Source organism: Ascidiella aspersa, chromosome 2 (assembly GCF_963924565.1).
Source record: "Ascidiella aspersa chromosome 2, kaAscAspe10.2, whole genome shotgun sequence".
In the NCBI taxonomy this organism is placed as follows: Eukaryota; Metazoa; Chordata; class Ascidiacea; order Phlebobranchia; family Ascidiidae; genus Ascidiella; species Ascidiella aspersa.
Genome location: NC_139448.1, coordinates 21,508,636 through 21,527,476, shown reverse-complemented (window position 1 = coordinate 21,527,476; position 18,841 = coordinate 21,508,636). Strand labels below are relative to the sequence as shown.

The 18,841-nt window shown below is 33.7% G+C and overlaps 1 protein-coding gene across 1 annotated transcript in view; it reads left to right on the top strand.

Moving 5' to 3' along the window:
* LOC146164308 (aspartate aminotransferase, cytoplasmic-like) overlaps positions 1-18,841 on the top strand; it is a 49,343-nt gene that overhangs the window by 9,034 nt on the left and 21,468 nt on the right. Inside the window, exons 2-6 of the mRNA XM_083382526.1 lie at positions 1,838-2,019; positions 5,936-6,056; positions 8,268-8,360; positions 13,918-14,033; positions 14,096-14,255. Coding sequence (XP_083238652.1) covers positions 1,838-2,019; positions 5,936-6,056; positions 8,268-8,360; positions 13,918-14,033; positions 14,096-14,255 — 672 coding nt within the window. The remainder of the gene's footprint in view (positions 1-1,837; positions 2,020-5,935; positions 6,057-8,267; positions 8,361-13,917; positions 14,034-14,095; positions 14,256-18,841) is intronic.

Sequence of the window (18,841 nt, the reverse complement as noted above, 5' to 3'; positions counted from 1 at the left end):
TAAACCCTACAGCGCTGTACAAACTCTGTTTTTTAAACATACCTTAACATTAAAACTGCCAAGACAAATTTGCGAATGTTCTGTTATCTAATTTTGTTTACTTTGTTGAGCACTTTAGTCTCTTTGAGGGCCATTGCATGTTTTCATATCATCGAAGGTATAACGGCCCTATTTAATTATAATTTTTCTAACTTTATAGATAAACGATAAATTCATCCCCCGTTTGAACTATTTTTGATCCATATTTTGTATAATTGGATAACAGGCTAGCAACAGGGGGACCAAATGTTTTGCGAAAAGCTTCCTGATTTTACAGTTTAGCGCCAATTCAACCAATTAAATCTTTTTTTTTTTTTTAACGACAACAATCTTCACTATTTTCAAGTTGTCTCACTGATATTTTTTTTAAAGTCCGAATTGCTTTTCGTATAGGGATGCAAGTCATAGGAAAATTACAAAGGGTGCCGCTGCTAAAAAAAGTTGTGGATATGGCACGTATTTCTCAAACGTAACAATTCTATTTTCGTTTTACTTGCAGGCAAAAAAGTGTCCTCTTTTGGGTGCTAAAAATATGGTAGCCCTAGTATAATTACAACAATTTGGTGACTTTGTTTTGTGCTTTTGTTGCTTTATATTTCTGAACTCGAGAAATTGTAGATTTGCAATGGTAAAACTCAGCTTGAGCTGATCTTAACAAAAATCGAAACAATCTACGTCATTTTGTGCTGTTATTTATAGACGAGATAGTTTTATCATATCATGAGACAAGGGTGAATGAAATCTGGAGATAGATGCTAGGGGTGAACGAAACTAAAAAAGTTTAAGAAGCACTGCTCTAAACAACTGCAATTTGAAGCAGTTGTGTTGTCATGTGTAACTAAATAAAAACAAAATAGATACTTAAAACATGATACAAATGCCAGGTTGTTGGCAAAACTGAATTTTTGACCAACATATTGGCTGCAATGCAACAAATGAACTCTTCTTTTCACATTGAAGTTTAAACTTTCACTGAGTAACAACATTTCGTTTACAGTTCCAAGATTCAGCTGAAACAAATAATACCCTGACAATTGACAAAGCCACCAATTAGGATTTTTTTCCATACTCCGCTTGAGATGCCTGTAAAAATTTGTTATTTTTGTTTCTTTTAAGTTTTATAACAATTCTCGCTAATACCAAAAAGTCCAAAATTGCCAAAATTTTTTTTTCTTTTTTTCTATACTAAAGGAATTGATGCATGTTTTTGCGAAAATAATGTCCTATCTCTAGCTTCTTTTCTCGAGATATGAATTTCTTAAAAGTGTTGTATGCGTCATTTTATGACAGTTCTAGGATTATTTGTGTTCGTTTCATATATAAAGTTACGACCTCATGATATATTCAAATTAACGACTTAAGACCAGCTTATCAGCGTACAAAGTGTGAAACCGTCGAAAACGAAACATTCTATTCGTGTTGAGAATTTTGGTTAAACCGCCCTAATTTTAAAAAAAGTAGTTCTGGTGAGTGGTTTGAAAGTGTTGTAACTTTCTCAAAACAGAATGATTCAATTATAAAAAAACTGTTCTATACAGTACTACTTTAACGAGAATAATCAATGCTTAAAACAGGCAATAAGAAATTTAACTCACTACTTTTAGTGTGTAGTTTTTAGTGTGTACTTAATATTCTGTTCTGTCAACAAAAACAAAAGGTGTGACAAAAATTTTTTTTAAACAAAAAAAATTAAAATGCGTTTTTCTCAAAAACCATAAATTTGGACTTACGACAGTTTTTGGTATTAGCGACGAATTCATTTTAGTATCTAAGTTAATCTAGTCTTTTGCTTTTGCAGCATACAGGTCAAAGGAAGGTTTTCCATGGGTTTTGCCTGTGGTTCGTTCAGCAGAAACTCAAATAAAAGCAGATTTATTTTTAAATCATGAGTATCTTCCTATCCTTGGCCTCAAAGACTTTTGTGAATATGCGACTGAACTTTGCCTGGGAAAGGATTCACCTGCTATTATTGAAAATCGGGTTAGCTAATGTTGTTTCATAAAAGTCACATTATGACATGAATTAAAGCAGTCACATAATTCATTTTGGCATTACACATTTGAATTATGAAAATTAAAACGAATCCATCATTTCAACTTTTACAGCATATATAAAAAGGGTAATTTGGTAAACCCACTATTATACCCAACATTTTGTAACAAAAATTATCGTTTTTGTCGGGGTTTAACTCACTGTCTTTTCAATGTAATTGTGTCACGCCTCTTAAACTAATGCGAAACCACAATCAAACGCAAAGTGTTTTTTTGTCTCTTGTTTGCACAAGGGCCGACAGTAAACGCAGGATATTTTATGTTTTCGTTATTCGTTCAGGTTGGCTGATTAGCAAGTGTGTATTCGAAGACAGTTGACAGTGCTAAGTCAGACCCTCTTCATTTTTTTCTCTTCAAAAACATTGAAAAGGCAAGCTAATGTTTCCCTTTGTTGACTGTCGGTGGAAATATCCAATCCAATGGCATTACTTTTAACTTAAGGAGATTCCTTTAAAGAATGTCTTACTGTGACTGTTGTGTGCAGACGCCATTTTATGTAATGCCAAATCATTTTTACTAATCAAATTCTATGACCACATGTTTAGTGTGCAATTGACGCAACTTATTTTCCCTCAACTGCAGTGTATTTTAGCTTGACTTAACACACAGTCCATGCACATGTGCACTAATTGTGGCATAATGACACCTGGAAAAAATCATTATTGTTTAGTATTGCAGGTGGCAAGAGATGTTGTAGCGACTTATTAGTTGTATTTCAGGCACCTATTTTAATATCCTACTTAATTAGTATGCACCTATAACTATAGCCGCTATGAGTTCTATATTCGGGTAAAATATAAATCCTATTCTGTCTTTAAGAAAATTAGTTACCACAAATTTACTGCTTCAGAATATATTGTGTTATATGTTATAAATGAGCGCTATTAATTATCACCAAACAAGAAGTATTACTATTGGCATATTACAAATCCACTTATAATATTTTTATCAAATCATAACATGTTACTACAAGACCACGAATCAAATCGGGCATACACAGAACAAAGTTGCACTCAATTTATAGCATGAAATCACCATGTTTTTGTGAATTACTCGTACACCAAGCTGTCTTATTTTTGTCCACCTATTTTGACATGACCGCCATTAATGACCAGCACGCGCAATTCAAACAAAACAGGGAAAGACAATTACTTCAACCCTTCCCGCCTTCTGGCGTCCACCTTCCATGCATGAGTGACCAGTACAAACAATAATACATTTCTTTTGCACGCTAACCGCAAACAATCGCGTCCTAAAACGCTATTTAACAATTGGTAATAATTCCTAATGAGAATAAGAACTTTGAGATGATAGCCATACAGCAATTAACCAATTTAGGTGTTTACTGTGTTGATAAACACGTAACAGACGTGCTTGTAATTTAACATAATCCCTTTCATGAAACTTGGTAAAGTGCATGGCTGATAGTCAAATTAAAATTTTATTAAAATTAATTAAAACATATTTTATTGTATTAGTTTAGTTATTTTGACTTTAATTAACGTCATTATTCGTTAACGTCAAACAGAAAATAGGGGAACTCCCTTAGTTAACATTTCGGACCACCCTATTTTTATTAGTATTTTTAGATATGCCCCTGACTACAAGTCTGTGAAAAACTTGCTCACTAAAGTTCTCAGGCAGAAAGAAACCGGAAGCAACCGGGTAGTGCGGCTTTAAAACTATTTCTACGCAACTCACAACTTTGATATTTCTACAACACGTTGCCTTGTCCAAGATCTGCTTTCCATTAGATCACCTTTCAGAAAGCGATACTTTTCTTCTGATATCCTGTTTTGTTTTTAAACTTTTACCTTATCTGTACTTCTTTGATATGTTTTTGACTTTTTACTAATTTTATTATTACTTTGCTTTGTAAATGTATTCTACTTTACTTATAGGAACGGATGAAACCAGTTTAAGCAAAGATTTATTTCTTTAAAAAAATGTTTTTTAATCTTTGAATTTTATTGTTTAGTTATTGACAAGCGGAAACCTGATGCCAATGGTTTTGGATTCCAAAACGATACACCATTTTGTATATATATTTATTTATTTAAGGAGGGATGTTTTGCATAAATGTTGTTGTCCAAGAAAAAATGTTAGATAATAGTCTCTGTGACACCGACTGTTAGCATATTATGTAACATTCGCTTCATGAAATTTGTACCAGTGACATTAAAATAGCAAATTGACATATAAATGTATCATCAATTTGAAGGGGCCACAACAGCTAGTTCTTCAGTTTTACCAAAATACATGCAAAAACGTGAAAACTATAAGCAGAATGTTTAATGTCTTTGCTTTTATCAAAGATAAATAAATAAAATGTAAAATATCCAGGTTTTGATGCTAGGCTCTTTAATGGAAATCAATAACTTTTTAGATGTAGCGCATGTGCACACCCACCTCTTTGCTTAAAAATACTTATTTTAATTTTTTACTGTTGCATTTTGATGTGATTAATGCTGTCCGTATATAACTAATGCAGTTGACACAACAGATTTTTGTTAAAACTTAAAAAAAATATCTTCTGTCAGACATGACCTTTTCAGGTTTGCAATGCTTTCAGTTTTATATAATGGTTTACAAGTTCTTACATAGTAAATTTCATATTGCATATGTTGGCGCAGAAAAAATAATATACCTGCTCTGTATTTTAAGATTGTCCAAACATGATATGTTTTATGACATTTTCTGGCAATAGGTCAAACAAACGCTTAGCACAAAAAAAATTGCTGCTGTCCCAACCAGCATATATAAAGTACAGATTCAACAAGATTAGCCGGCCCCTTTTGAGGGTTTTGCAGGCCACAAGTTGGATGCCTGCGTTGGAATAAAGATTTTTCTGGAGACTTTTTTCAGTGAATTCTTGGTACCTTTCCTTTCCTATAATCAATGAAATAAAAAACTCCAGCCCATTTCCTAAAAAAAATATTTTGTTAATTATTACTATGTAAATGCATTTTTCTGCTAGGTAAACTTTTTTCGGATTTTATTACGCCTTCCCCTGTTTTAGAGAATTATTCCACCATAAAGATACCATTCAAGCTAGCTATTGTATGTTCTGCATTGCTAATTCATAAACTATACAAAAGAACTATACAAAGAACAATTTCTGTTTACTCATTTTGCGTTTCACATACCCATTTTCAAGCAAAAATCCTTGATTCAATATACTGTAATTTTAAAACAACTTTTCCAAGAGAACATGCACTTTTAAGGCAGAAATGTTTGTGAATCAATGACATTTATTTACAGTTTTAATGACTAAACAGCTTACCCTGACTGCATCTAGTTTTTAACAAATATTAAAAACATATTATTAAGTTTAAAACTGCAATAGTAAGTTTTAGCACACACTTTTACAAAAGGTTACCGAAATAAACTGACCTAATCAGTATTAAAAAAAAAAAAAAAAACGAAAAAAGAATCACCTTACGGTGAAAATCAAACTCCAGAATTCTGGCGAACTCGGACAGTCGCTCAACTGACTGAGCCAGGCAGGCACAGGTGGAACTGGTCCACAAACGTCCATAGCGTTGTTTCCAACTAGCGTTCATCCAGGGCTTGATCACAAAATATTTCACATTGTGTATATGAATTCTCAGTTGTAAGCTTTAGACACGTCCACATATTCAATTTCTGGTTTTAAACCAATTTTTTATTGTTTTTTTAAACAACACACCAGGTTTTCCAATTGCAATGCATGTTGTTTGTAATGTTTTATAAATGAAATTTTAGCCCTACCACATTCTTTTAAGTTTGTTTCATAGTCCTTGCAAATGCTTATATAGTACAACACTAAACAATTTTAATAAACAAAGTCTTTTGTACTGTTTTAGGCCAGTGGCGTTCAAGCACTTGGAGGTACTGGTGCTTTAAGACTGGCAGCAGATTTTTTAAAGGGCCATTATAATAAAACACAAAATCCAACTGCTGTCTATCTGTCAAATCCAACTTGGGGTGAGCTGTTGTACAGACAAACAAACTATTCTTTAGATTTATAATAAATACTGATGTATAATTTATAAAGCCAGAGTATGGTTATCTATATGTATATATATATGTATATATATTGTCTTGAATACTGTTAAATATAAAACTTAAATACTGTTAAATATAAACATATTGTCAATAATTCTGAGTTATTGTACCTTTGAACTAAGTAATACCTTACAATAGGCCTATTTAATTATGCTGAACATCAAAATAGGCATTTGCTTTATAAAAGTTACGTTTAAGAAAATAATTAGGTTAGTTTTAATTTTAATTGGACATTAACAAACTATTTTTATATTTATCACAAAAAATGTACTTATGATTAGGCATTCTCTTAGTTATGTTTAGCCTGTAACAAAATCTTTAATCAGCCCTGATGTACAAATACAAACATACAATGTCAGCCTAGGGTCCTAGATGTACAAACTACAAAGTTTACTTCATCACTAGACAGAAGCTACCACACTGAACAGTTTTTACTTCTTGGTACAATCTACTCATTGCTTACGCTATTGAATCCAGTTTTAACATGATCTGGCGAAATAACTCCGTAAGATAATCATTAAAGTTTTTCACTCTTCAGCCAAAGTGTCCGAAATTATAAAAAAAACATTCTTGGCTATAAAAATAAGAAAAACTAAATGCACACCTCAAAAAGAAGCATGTTTTTTTCAGAAATAAGCAGAAAGTATTTTGTGAGAAACTGTAATGTAAAATAAGCACAGAATGGCAACCACCTGTATAAAGAATAAATATGAAAATAAATTTATATTCAGAGGTGATTTGCAAACCATCAAAGCTGTTTTTAATTTGGAACACTTGCAATTTTTATCTAATGTTACTTTTCGCTTCTTCGTCCTAAAATAATTTTTTTAAGAGTACCCATTATTTGTTTGCTGATTAATATTTTTTTGTTTCCTCCTGATTGTTTTTGTATGTAAAGTTATAATACAAATAATAAGTTTAAAAATAGACCTGAATTTTGCTTAGTTAAACAAAATGTAAGAATTCAAGCTGCTGACCTCTTCCAGTATTATGTAGTATGTTGTACCTTGCCGCATAAAAACATCTTCATTAGTGTGCTAAACAATGCAAAATATTGTGTAAATTAAAATTGCATGTAAACTACTCATATACCCCTTTACACCTGGCTTAGCACATCATGCGTGGTACCATGAAATAGAGGCATTTCGGCTTTACAAAACCTGAATATATAATGATTTGAAAGTTGGACATAAATTATGGTACTTTACTTCAATAAACTGCACTATATTGTACTTCATAACTTTGGTATTTGTGTGATTAAAGTCTTGGTTATTTAGTCTATATATATAACTGTTTTTGTTGTTGTTGATTTAGCGAAGTGTGGCGGTTTATATATCTCACAGGATTATTAGCTGAGCATAACAATTAATGCCAAAACTTACAAGACTGAAAATATATATTTAATAACGTTATAAAGTCTTATAAATATACAAGGTACAAGTCTTTTAAAAGACGCTTCCACTAAGGCTGTATCGTTAAAAGGTGTTACTAATATTGTGAAGCATTTAGTTAACCCATTTTAAACACAATTAGCAGCGAACAGTGAAAGGACAACTAGCACCTTTGCCCTTGGGCATAGGTAAAATTTTATGCCTTTAAAAAAAAAACTCGACAAAGATGTTACCCTAACAATATGATTAACTATGTATTTGGGTTTAACAATATGTTTAGGTTACATGGCAATTGCTACATTCATTTTTTATATTCATAGGATTTAACACAAGACTGGCAAATTTTCATAGACATGCTACATTGTAATGTACAATAGTGTTGAACAGCCCACATCATTATGAATTCTTACTTTTTGTTTAACAACACAAAATTCTGTTAAATTTTGCAAATTATCATCACACTTATTGCAGCGCTAAATCCTTAAATTTGTCGGGACAAAGCCTGTATTCCTTTTTTACCAGTTATATACCTTGTAAATGCTCTGTTAAACCTTGACCATGCTGGAATTTTGTCTAGTATAATTATATTTAAGGCCAGCCATTCTTAAATGATTTCACATTCCAATTATACTTCTGCGTAGTTTGGTATCCAGCAACATTCATTACCACAAGTTATTAATATGTTTATGAACAGCTAAACTAAGTCACTGAATTTGTTAAAATATTTTTATTATTTTAGGTAACCATTATGGAATATTTGGAAATGCTGGTTTTACAGATATCAGAAGTTATCGGTACTGGAATAAAGATGATTGTTGCATTGATTTTGGTGGTATGTTTTTTTTGTGATGACTTTATTTAGAATTACAATGTTTTTAAAAGAATGTTATTAAGAGAATAGTAAAATGTCTGTCGTTTGTTAAAAATATAACATAACATCTTTCCTTTAAGCCAGTGGTTCCCAACCTGGGAACCCACTGGGTTTGTCAGGGGTGTCGCCATGCACTATTTGGTAAAGATAATAAAAAAACAAAAAAGAAACAACAAAAATGACAGTATAGACAGAGCAAAGTCACACTCTTGCCAACAATTGTTATTATGCTGTAACAAGGGAGAGTTTCTACATCTTTGGTTGTACCGTAAACACGTTTTCCAGGAAGGGATCTAGTCATGACCCGCCGAATTCGATTTTTAGCTTGTTTTAAATTAGGGTTGGGTATTTGACCGGTCAAATACTCGTCAAATAGGTCAAATAACGTGAATGAACAACTAACGATAATAATCAGCTTGGTTTGGAAAAGTAAGTTGCCTGAAAATTTTATTGCACGAAAAATTTTCTTCTTCTGGAGCGTGGTGATTTTTTGTTAGGTGCTTCGCGGTCCAAGAAAATTGTCTCGCGGACCCCAGTTTGACAACCACTGCTCTATATACTGTAGTAATATTTACCACTACAGTACGACGACCACTAAGTTGAGCCAACAAGTTTATTAACAAAATTTAAGAACAAGTAAATGTATCACTGAACAAAATATTTTTACTCCTCATCACAACTTTTGTCACTATCTGAATTTTCGAAGTCATCACCAGTATCTGAATCAGGATCCATTGGAGACAAGGGATTTGGCTCTTGTGGTATGCCCCAACCGTTGATGTTTTAAGTCTGTTGCGATTTTTTGTGTGGATATTTCCCCAGACAGACCAGTTGCGCTCAGCACAAGCAGAAGTGAAAATAATATTTCAGCTACTTTACTCAAAATACAAGAAGGGGCAAGGCCTTTCCACCATGAACTAGGTTTGAGACGGTTTGCTTTGACTGACGAAATGGCATTCCACAATATTTTTCTGGCAAATATTGCCACTTTTAGCTCTAAAATTTCCAATTTGTGCAATTACTTCATTGTTGCATGAGCTTCCTTTTAAATTTGCAATGGAGGTAATAACATTACATGCTTCATCAAACTCTTCATCTGTAAGCTTCTGGCCTTGAAAATCTCGGGTCAAGTAAGTATGCAGCATTGTGTGTTGGTGTCACTACTTGATTTTTACGGAACAAAATTCTTGTCTTTACATTTTCCCCTTCCAAGCATCTCAATGGGCTGGAATGTACAGCTTCATCAATGTAGACAATGATTGTAGTTACGTCACTTTCTAGTTTATAAATAGCATCAGCAATTGGCTTAAGTAAATTTAAAAGTTTTGCATTTTTGGTCCAAAAGACATCATTATCTAAAATATTATTCCTTACATCCTTGGGACATGCACTGGATACTTCATCTTCTACAATTGCAGATTGCAGGGCCTTTTTACAGGTTTGCAGATTTCGAATACAGGTTATCATAGATGCCCAACGTGTGTTACAAATTCTACTGAGTGTGGAAGAAATTGAGTGCTTCATTAACTGTCGTTTGAAGATTGCTGCTGGAACTTGCTTGTTTTTAAAACATCTTACAATTTTATTGACACTTGAAGTATGGGATGACACTGTTGTGAAATTTTCCACATCTTGTATAAAAAGTTGTGAAGTGTGTGCAGAACATCCTTAACATTGGATATGTGGAAGCTCTTCCTTTATTATGTGCCAAGCAGCTTTCATGTCTGCAGCATTGTCTGTTACAATAGACATAACCTTTTCAGAACCAATCTCATGTATAACATTTTTGAATTGATATGGAATATATGTTGCTGTATGGCGATGTTCTGTAGTGCTTTGGATTTATTTCATCTTCTTCCTCATCTAAAAACCGTCCAGATAACAGCTTGCGAGATGGCAAACTATACACTGGTCTTAGCTTCTCAAAAACTCCTTTACATATGGATTTTCCACAATGTGAAATGGCATGTTGCTTGCATACACTGCCCTCGCAAATGATTGGTCTAAATGCTGTTTTGTTAGTGGTTTCATTCGGTCTACAAATCCTTTAATACTACTTTGATTTGAAGCTGCAGATGCAGAAGACACTGACATCTTTTCACTTTCTTCTTCTTCAAATTTCATTGCTGCTAGTACTGGCTATATCTTGTGTAGATCCTGGCTTTCCTGTTTGATGATGCATAATGGTTTCTTTTACAGTAGTTGGACAGGAACTGCATTGTGACAGTAAATGTTTTACCATTCTGTCCACATGGGTTACATACTTTTTAGCACAAAACCGACACTGTGCTTTAACTTTGCTGCCCCTTTTAATTGTGCTGTAAAATTTCCAAATAAAGTTCTTTGGTTTACCCATAGCTTTAGCAATAACAAATTCTGTACAGGTAAAAAAATTTATTAATGCTCAGCATAATCAATAAGTTACAAGCATATTTCCTGTTAAAATTTACTACTAAGCTACTGACAAAAGGTGACTGCACTGTAAGTTACAAGCATATTTCCTGTTAAAATTTACTACTAAGCTACTGACAAAAGGTGACTGCACTGCAAAGCTGAGTTTAAATCAAATCTGAACTGCAAAACCAATGATTCTATTACTTCCCTTCTATTCCTTTCATGACAAACACAATTCACCACCATTGTGATGTCACAGCAAAAGAAAGCCAGTGAGCTTACACTGTGGGGTGCAACTCAAACAAGTAAACAAACAGACTGGGAGACTCAAAAAAATGAAGTACATTTATTCTGAAATAAACAAAATAAATCACTTTTGCTATTACAAACACTCAGTTATTACCACAGCACATATGTTTGCATTAGGCCACCATTTTATATTTGAATTCTTTAAAAAATGTTACACTTAAGATTATTATAAACTTATATCACAAAGCAATGGCCGATAAAATTTACAACATTTGCTTCCGAAATGAGTATTTGACCTGTCAAATAAAGTGTGGTCAATTGACAGGTTTGCCAACCCTATTTTAAATAATAAAATGCAAATTGCATTCGAGCTTCGCATGAATCTCTTCTGTCTTTCTCGCAAGTTTTACGCAATTTTTTGGCATCTTTACAAATAAAAAGCATCCTCTTCACTGTGGCACTCTCTCCAACGAAACTTGGCCGAATATTTATAAATATTTTTGCGCTTTGGTTGAAAGTATTCCGTCGTAAGTATGAATGCAATTCCAACCGTTTGCCTAACTCTGAAATATACCGATTTACATTTTGCCAACCTAATTTAGTTAATGCCATGTTGTTGTGTGTTTCACCCGATTTATATCGTCTTGGCAATATGGCCGTTGTATACCGCAAAGCCTCTAAAAGCAAAATAAGCATTGTAGTTTTTTGTGCGAAATTTTACATATTTTAATCCTAACTTTGGGTCAACGCGCCCAACAACTTGATAAACACCAATAAATCAAGCAATGTCCTCTAAATCTAAAACTTTCTACATTATAAAACAAGTATAGTCACAATTTTTTTGGGCTTTGCCCGTTGATATTTTTTCAACTTAGTGTTTATTTTATTTTGTGTTAGTGAGCAGTTATAAATAGCATTACTTACCAGGGTTACTTTAAATAATATTAATTTCACTGTTACATGTTACACCTTGTGTGACTTCTGCCTATATTTGGTGTCTTATGCTTTACTTTGGAATTTACCATGTGTAGTTTCACCCGATCCGTCAGAAATTAGTGCAGTTCTACGCAAAAAGTTCTATGAGAATTAGGGCATGCAATGGTAGGAAAGTCTGACTATGCAGTGCTTTAAAGATTTATTTTTCGTATAGCGCCATTTTATGACTTAACTTTGTAACGTCATCCCTATAAATTAATTTAACTTTAGTATTTTGCTTGCTGCAGCGGTTGTACAATTTTAGGTTGTGCTTGCCTGGTGTTGATATGCTTCGTTGGCGCAATATGTAAAACAGGTGCTAACAGAGAGGTGTACACTGCAACAAGATTTCGCATTTAAGAGCAATAAGTTATTTTACTTAGAGAAGCCTCATTCTAAAAGGCCAGTTGCATGCGCGGTTTACCTCCCCACAGACGATAAAGCGCAGTACGATCCTAGTTGCTTTGTTGCTTTGCGAGCTGAACAAACCAAGCGATATGAACTAATACTGTATTGAAGTGTTTCTGCCGCTAGATAGGAGTCAAGAGCTACAGAGAGCTAAAGCGGTAACATCACAATATTTTAGGTTTTTTTGTCTTCCAATCCAAGGCCCATAGGGGTGCAGACTCATAAATCTCTTATGCACACCTACATCTGAAAATACAAAAGTTCTACGATATATACTTTTTCTATAAAGCTCTGGACGAAAATTGGTCTGAAACATACCATAGCAAACAATCAAAAAATATTGGTAAAAACAAGATATGTCCCGAAAATAATTTTTCGTCCCATATAATAACAGCAAAAACAAGATTTTTTTATATTTTACAAGTATTTAAATAATCTTAAAACTGGAACTTCATAAATATATCACTATGCATCACCCATAAATATAACAGGATCAGTAGCGTATCCAGGGGAGGGGGGTTTGGGGGTTCGGACCTTTTCGTAAGTGACAATATCGTTTTTGTCAGCGTTTAAACTCACCGTCCGAAGCTGCATGTTTTTTAATGTAATTGGGTCATGCGTCTTAAGCTAATGCGAAACCAAAATCAAACGCAAAACGCCGTTTTTCCTTTCTTGTTTGGGCGCCGTAAACGCAGAATATTTTTTCTCTCGCATTTCGTTTTTCGTTCAGGTTGGCTGATTAGCAAGTGTGTGTTCGACAATTAACAATAAATCAAGCGGTCCCCGCCTTTTTCTCGCTTATGACGTCGAGTTAGACGATGTTGATGTTTCTCGCAGTTTGCCATTTCATATACTTTTCGACTATTTTAACGACGGGAGTGTGAAAAATTTTTACGCTTTGTGCAAATGACTTTTATACGTCCGTTTTGTTTCCATTTTAATGCTGTCTTTTGAACAGCGCTGCTTTACCATTGCGCCGTGGAGGGCTGCCAAGTGCGTCGCGGACAAATGGAAAACGTATTCAAAAATATTGGACATACTTTTTTATTTTTTAGCTTCGCAATGTAATAAAACTTGCAATAAATTTAAATTCCGTTATACCAAAAAAAATCGCTATCGCTTCGCTCGCCAGGTGTGCCCTCTCTTAAAAAGGTTAACAACACTGATTTTGGAACTAAAAGTGGCATTTTTATGTTGTGCTAGTCGAATAACACCCGGGAAAACTATCTCATTTAGTATTGCAGGTGGCGAAAGACGTGCTTGTAATTTAGCGTGGTCGATTGCACACTAAGCGGTATTATTTATGACGTTATCACAATCGCTATTTTATGACGTCATATCCGTCACTATTTTATGACGTCATTAACGTCCGACAAAAAAGCGGGGAATTACCCAAGTTGACAATTCGGGACTCCCCCCACCCTTTTAAATTTGCAGTTGTTATTCATACCAAAGTTCTATGTACCTACTAAATTTGAAAACACCCTTTTAGGAATGGTTGAAGATCTGCAGAATGCCCCAGAATTCTCCATTGTTGTATTTCATGCTTGTGCACACAACCCTACTGGCATAGATCCCACACATCAGCAATGGATTTCTTTGGCCAAGGTAAAATTTGTATGGAGCTTAACAGTATTTTGGTACACTTACACATATGTTAAACTATTTAGATTTGCCAAAACAAAAAGCTATTTCCTGTTTTTGACTGTGCATACCAAGGATTTGCATCTGGCGACCCTGATTCAGATGCTGAGAGCATTAGACACTTTGTCAAGGAAGACTTTGAACTGCTTGTTTGTCAGTCATTCTCTAAAAACTTTGGATTGTACAGTTAAGTTATATATAGCTTATTGTTAGTTAACTAGAAAGTTGCTCTTCCGATTTTGAAAAACAGTGCTTTAGTCGCAAGCAAACAACTAAAGTATATTGGTGGTGCATCATTTCAGAGCACACATTCACACCTTTCTTTAAATAAGATAAAAATAAAATGAAAATATGCTTACTGTCTTCTGTAGCCCGATGATAAATGTTTGCAAGAAAAAGCTAACCCAGTGGGAATTTTAAATTTTGGGTAGGAAAAGTGGATGAAAATGGCTCACTTTTAATTATTTGATGTTTAACACATATAACTAACTGCACAAAGTTTAAATGGGAACCTTACTTACTATAAGACTGAAAGTACCCTATATGCAGCATGTGAAGACAATTATGCTGCTTTAACTGTGTTAACTACGTGATAATAGACTCTGTTTGGTCACAGTAAGTAAAGTTCACTAGCATCAAGTGTCTGTCTGTTTTATCCTGTTTGTTTGTTTTAGCATGGTTGTAAATACGTAAAAGTAGGCTTGCCATTTTTTAGAAACGTAAATCCGGGACGCATTTTAAAAATTGCAAATAAACTTAATGTAGACCTAATACAAAATAATTTAATGCAAATAATTAACTTAACAGGGTTTGCGGTTGTTTTATATTTTGTCAGGGGGTATTTTTCAGGGTCCTAGTTTTAAGGGTGGTTTGTCTTAAATTTAAAGTAATTTAAATTGTAGCCGAAAGTAATGTCTGTATTGTGAATAAATGAGTTGGGTAAATACCTTCTACAATTAAAGTAGGATGCGGCCCTCGTGAATGCAGCAAAAATGTTAGGCCGTACAATATTGGCAAAGGCGCTGTGTCCATAACAAACTCATATTCCTTGGACCAAATCATTCTCAAGCATAAGTTAAACAAAATGCAAGATTCCATCAAGCTGGCCTGTTAAAACTTTTACATATTAGGTTGTATTCTGCGTCATTTGCTTGAGGCGCGTGTTGTTGCCGATGATTTGAAAAGGTAATTTATCATGTTACTAAAAAGTGATGTTTGGCTTGAGTGCTAACTAGTGTGTAAAGTCGTAAAACATTTCAATTTTTTCTAAATAAACATTTTAATTTCTCTAATCGTTAATTGTTATAAAGTGTATAGGTTGGTCGTCCCTTGACAAATTTTTTTGCTTATTGTGCCTGAAATGGGTTAACTAAATGATTCCCCACAAATGGAGTCGCATTCTTTAGCCTGTGTGTAAGCAGCTTTTAATCGGATAACGTGTTATAATTTATCGCATTTATCAGCGTGATTGTGAAACTTCTAATTGTTCGTTTCGCAAACTAATATTTTACATTTGTTAAAACAAAATTGCAAATAATGTGTGCTTATTTGAAATGAAACGACTAAATACCCTACGGCTAAACACGTCAAACATCTTTTACGTAATGAAAACCAGTGACATACATCGATAGGGAACCACTCACAAAGGGAAACCTTAAGTTGTATAGCAGCCATTGTTCGCATTGCATGATATTCAGCAATAATCCTCATACCATACTGCGTACAACGTAAGTAAAATCTCGTTTGAAACTGAAAATTGGTTCCTATTAAAACCACCGCATTAAATGCGAAATTTTCCGAACTCTACCTAACTTTTGCGCGGTAACAGACATCAAGAAGTTTTTAAACATATAAGTCTTAATTCGGAAACATTACAACTTATTTCTGTTAAGGCAATCGATATGTTATGACTTAAATTTGATTTGTAATGCTGAAAACCCGCAACATTTATTGGTCCAAAATTACGAACAAACGTTAAACTTTAAGTTGTAACAGCAATTGTTTAGACTTCATAATACCGGCACCAAACTGCGTTATACGTGAAAAAAATCCTTAAAAATAAAAATTGCTTAACGGTGACCGGTTTGCGACGGCGCTGGCTTACCTTCCTCAAAAAGATATCTCCCAGCACCTGCCGGATAACATCCATTTATTTTTTTTTCATTTGTACTCACCAGACAAAAAATGAATCTAGTCCCAGCAACCCCAAGAAAAATATTTCTTAACACCCGCTGGAAAATAATTAATTTATGTTTGAAAAATATGCTTGGCAGCCTTACCAACCAAAAATGAAAAGTATTACTTAATTTTGAGAAAGAATTGCTAAATGGCTAACTCCAGAGTTTTACATTTTTTAATTTTTTTTCTAAATTTGAAAAATCTGGGACAAATTGGTTAACCGGGCGGGACACCGGGACAAGGCCTTAAAACCGGGACGTATGGCAAGCCTACGTAAAAGTAAAGTAAAGAAAGGGTGAAACATAAGGTTGTCCAGGTCCAGTATATATTTCACATTCTGCAAAATTCCAAAGCAAATGCTCGAGAGCGACTTTTACCAATTCATTCATTTAAAAAACAGCTAATGTGGTTGGAGCCACAAGTTTGTGTTAAGTATGCCAAATTAACGGTTGCAGAGCAAACACTTCTTCCATTTCCGACAACAGATTTAGTTGAATGTGGTTTTAATGCCATTACAGATGGTCAAAACTGACATTTTTTCACCTCAATTTTCTGTTTTTTTTAGCTCATGGTTCACAATAACAATAAATAACGCTTTGTAAATACGTTATGTATATTTCGTTCGGTAAAATTGTTCTCCTTGCACATCATATCCTTATAGGTACTTTGAAATTTTGGCAATGTTCTTTTTTTGGATTTTTCGGGGAGGAATTAACATTGTTTGAGTCTTTAAGGGAGGAATACGAAAAAAACTTTAAGAACCACTGAGCTAACCCAATTTTCAATGCACCAAAGTATTCTAATTTTTTTATTTTATTTGCTATGTAAAAAGTGCCCAAATTTGTTTATTTGAGCTACTTTAAAACAAAATGAGTTTTGTTTCAGCCTGGCAAGAACAAAAAAGTGCCCAAATTAGTCTCATCTGGGTTGCATTCAAACAAAAAAGTACATAAGTTAGTTTTATTCAAGCTGCATTCAGATAAAAAAAATGCCCAAATTATTTTTTTTTAGCTCCTATTGTGATTTAGATTTTTGAATAAAAATAAGCTCCAAGTTTCATTGCAATTCTGGTTGTGATTAAATAAAATACTATCTACATAATAAAAGAGAAAGTTTGTGAGATGTGTGTGGCAAGATGTTCGCCCATTCATTTTACAATATATTTGTGTTACAACACAATGGAAATGTTACGTCACACTCAATGAGATTTACAACATGGTACAATGTTACCAAGATTGTGTTTAAGCATGTATCCCAAGCCCCAGCGTTAGTTAATTTAATATAGGTATATTGAGAAGTTTTTGTGGACCCCCGGTTGAGAACCACTATTATAAACTATGCTAACAAACGTGTGCAACGTTCCAAGTAAAGACTTAAGTTTAACAATGCCAAATTTTGGCAGAGTTCGCAAAATATCGCGTTTGTTGTCGCAGTACGTAAAATAAAGTCCAAGTTTAACGTATCCACGCAAAACTTTTTTTCAAGCGCAATTACCTGCCGGGAAATAAAAAAATAAAAGTAAGTATATTTTCCTTAGTGAAAAACTAAAATTTTAAAGACTATTATATTTAGGAACTTATTGATACCTGTTTACGCGTAAAATTTGGGTAGAGTTCGCAAATTTACAAAGAATTGAATTTTTATTTTTAAGCCGTTTGTTAGCGATAGTGACTGAGGCTAAAGCCTAATGACTTCTTACGATGTGTTTACCCACAAAATACTTATCAGAGTTCGCGAAATATTGCGTTTATTGTAGTAGTTAAAAGTAAGCATTTTTTTTTTCGATGAGGATTTTTCTTACGTTTGATACTAAAGTTTAGTTCGCAAATTTACGAAGAATTGAATTTTTATTTTTAAGCCGCTTGTTAGCGATAGTGATTTAGCGAAAGCCTAAAGACTTCCGCAATACTTGAGTTCGCGAAATATTGCGTTTATTGCAGTAGTTAACAGTAAGCATTTGTTTTTTCAATGAGGAATTACGTATTTGCTTAAACAAAATGAGGGATTACGTATTTGCTTAAACATGACGCTATCAAGCAAGTCTAAGCAATTTCTGCTGCAACCTAAAGTTTTACGTTTGGGAGTTATTCTCAATTGACAAACGCCACGGGTTTTCGTTACTTAAAAGATGTATTGCATGCTTAGCCAAGTGTTGTGCGCTATAGTTTACCGACTTCAATCGCATGATTTGAAATTTCTATTTAGTGACACTTAGTTTAAACGTTGAGGCATAAGCAAATTTGTTATGACATTTAGAAAAATATGCTTGCATTATTTATGTCATTTACGAACATCTTACGAATAATCAAATATTCTATTTAACATTTAACCTGGGCAACGCCGAGTATTTCGTCTAGTTTTAAATAAAACACACTTTGTAGTGTCTAAACGCACATTAAAATAGATGGCGGGAAAACAGTAATGTAGGTGATCTGCGGCAAGCATTAGCAGTTGTAAGCATGGGCGTATCCAGAAATTCAAAAAGGGTTGGGTTCCGAATTTTCAACTTAGGGAATTCCCCATTGTTTTTTCGTCTGACGTTAATGACGTCATAAAATAGAGATGGTAATGACGTCATAATCAAGAAAAAAAAA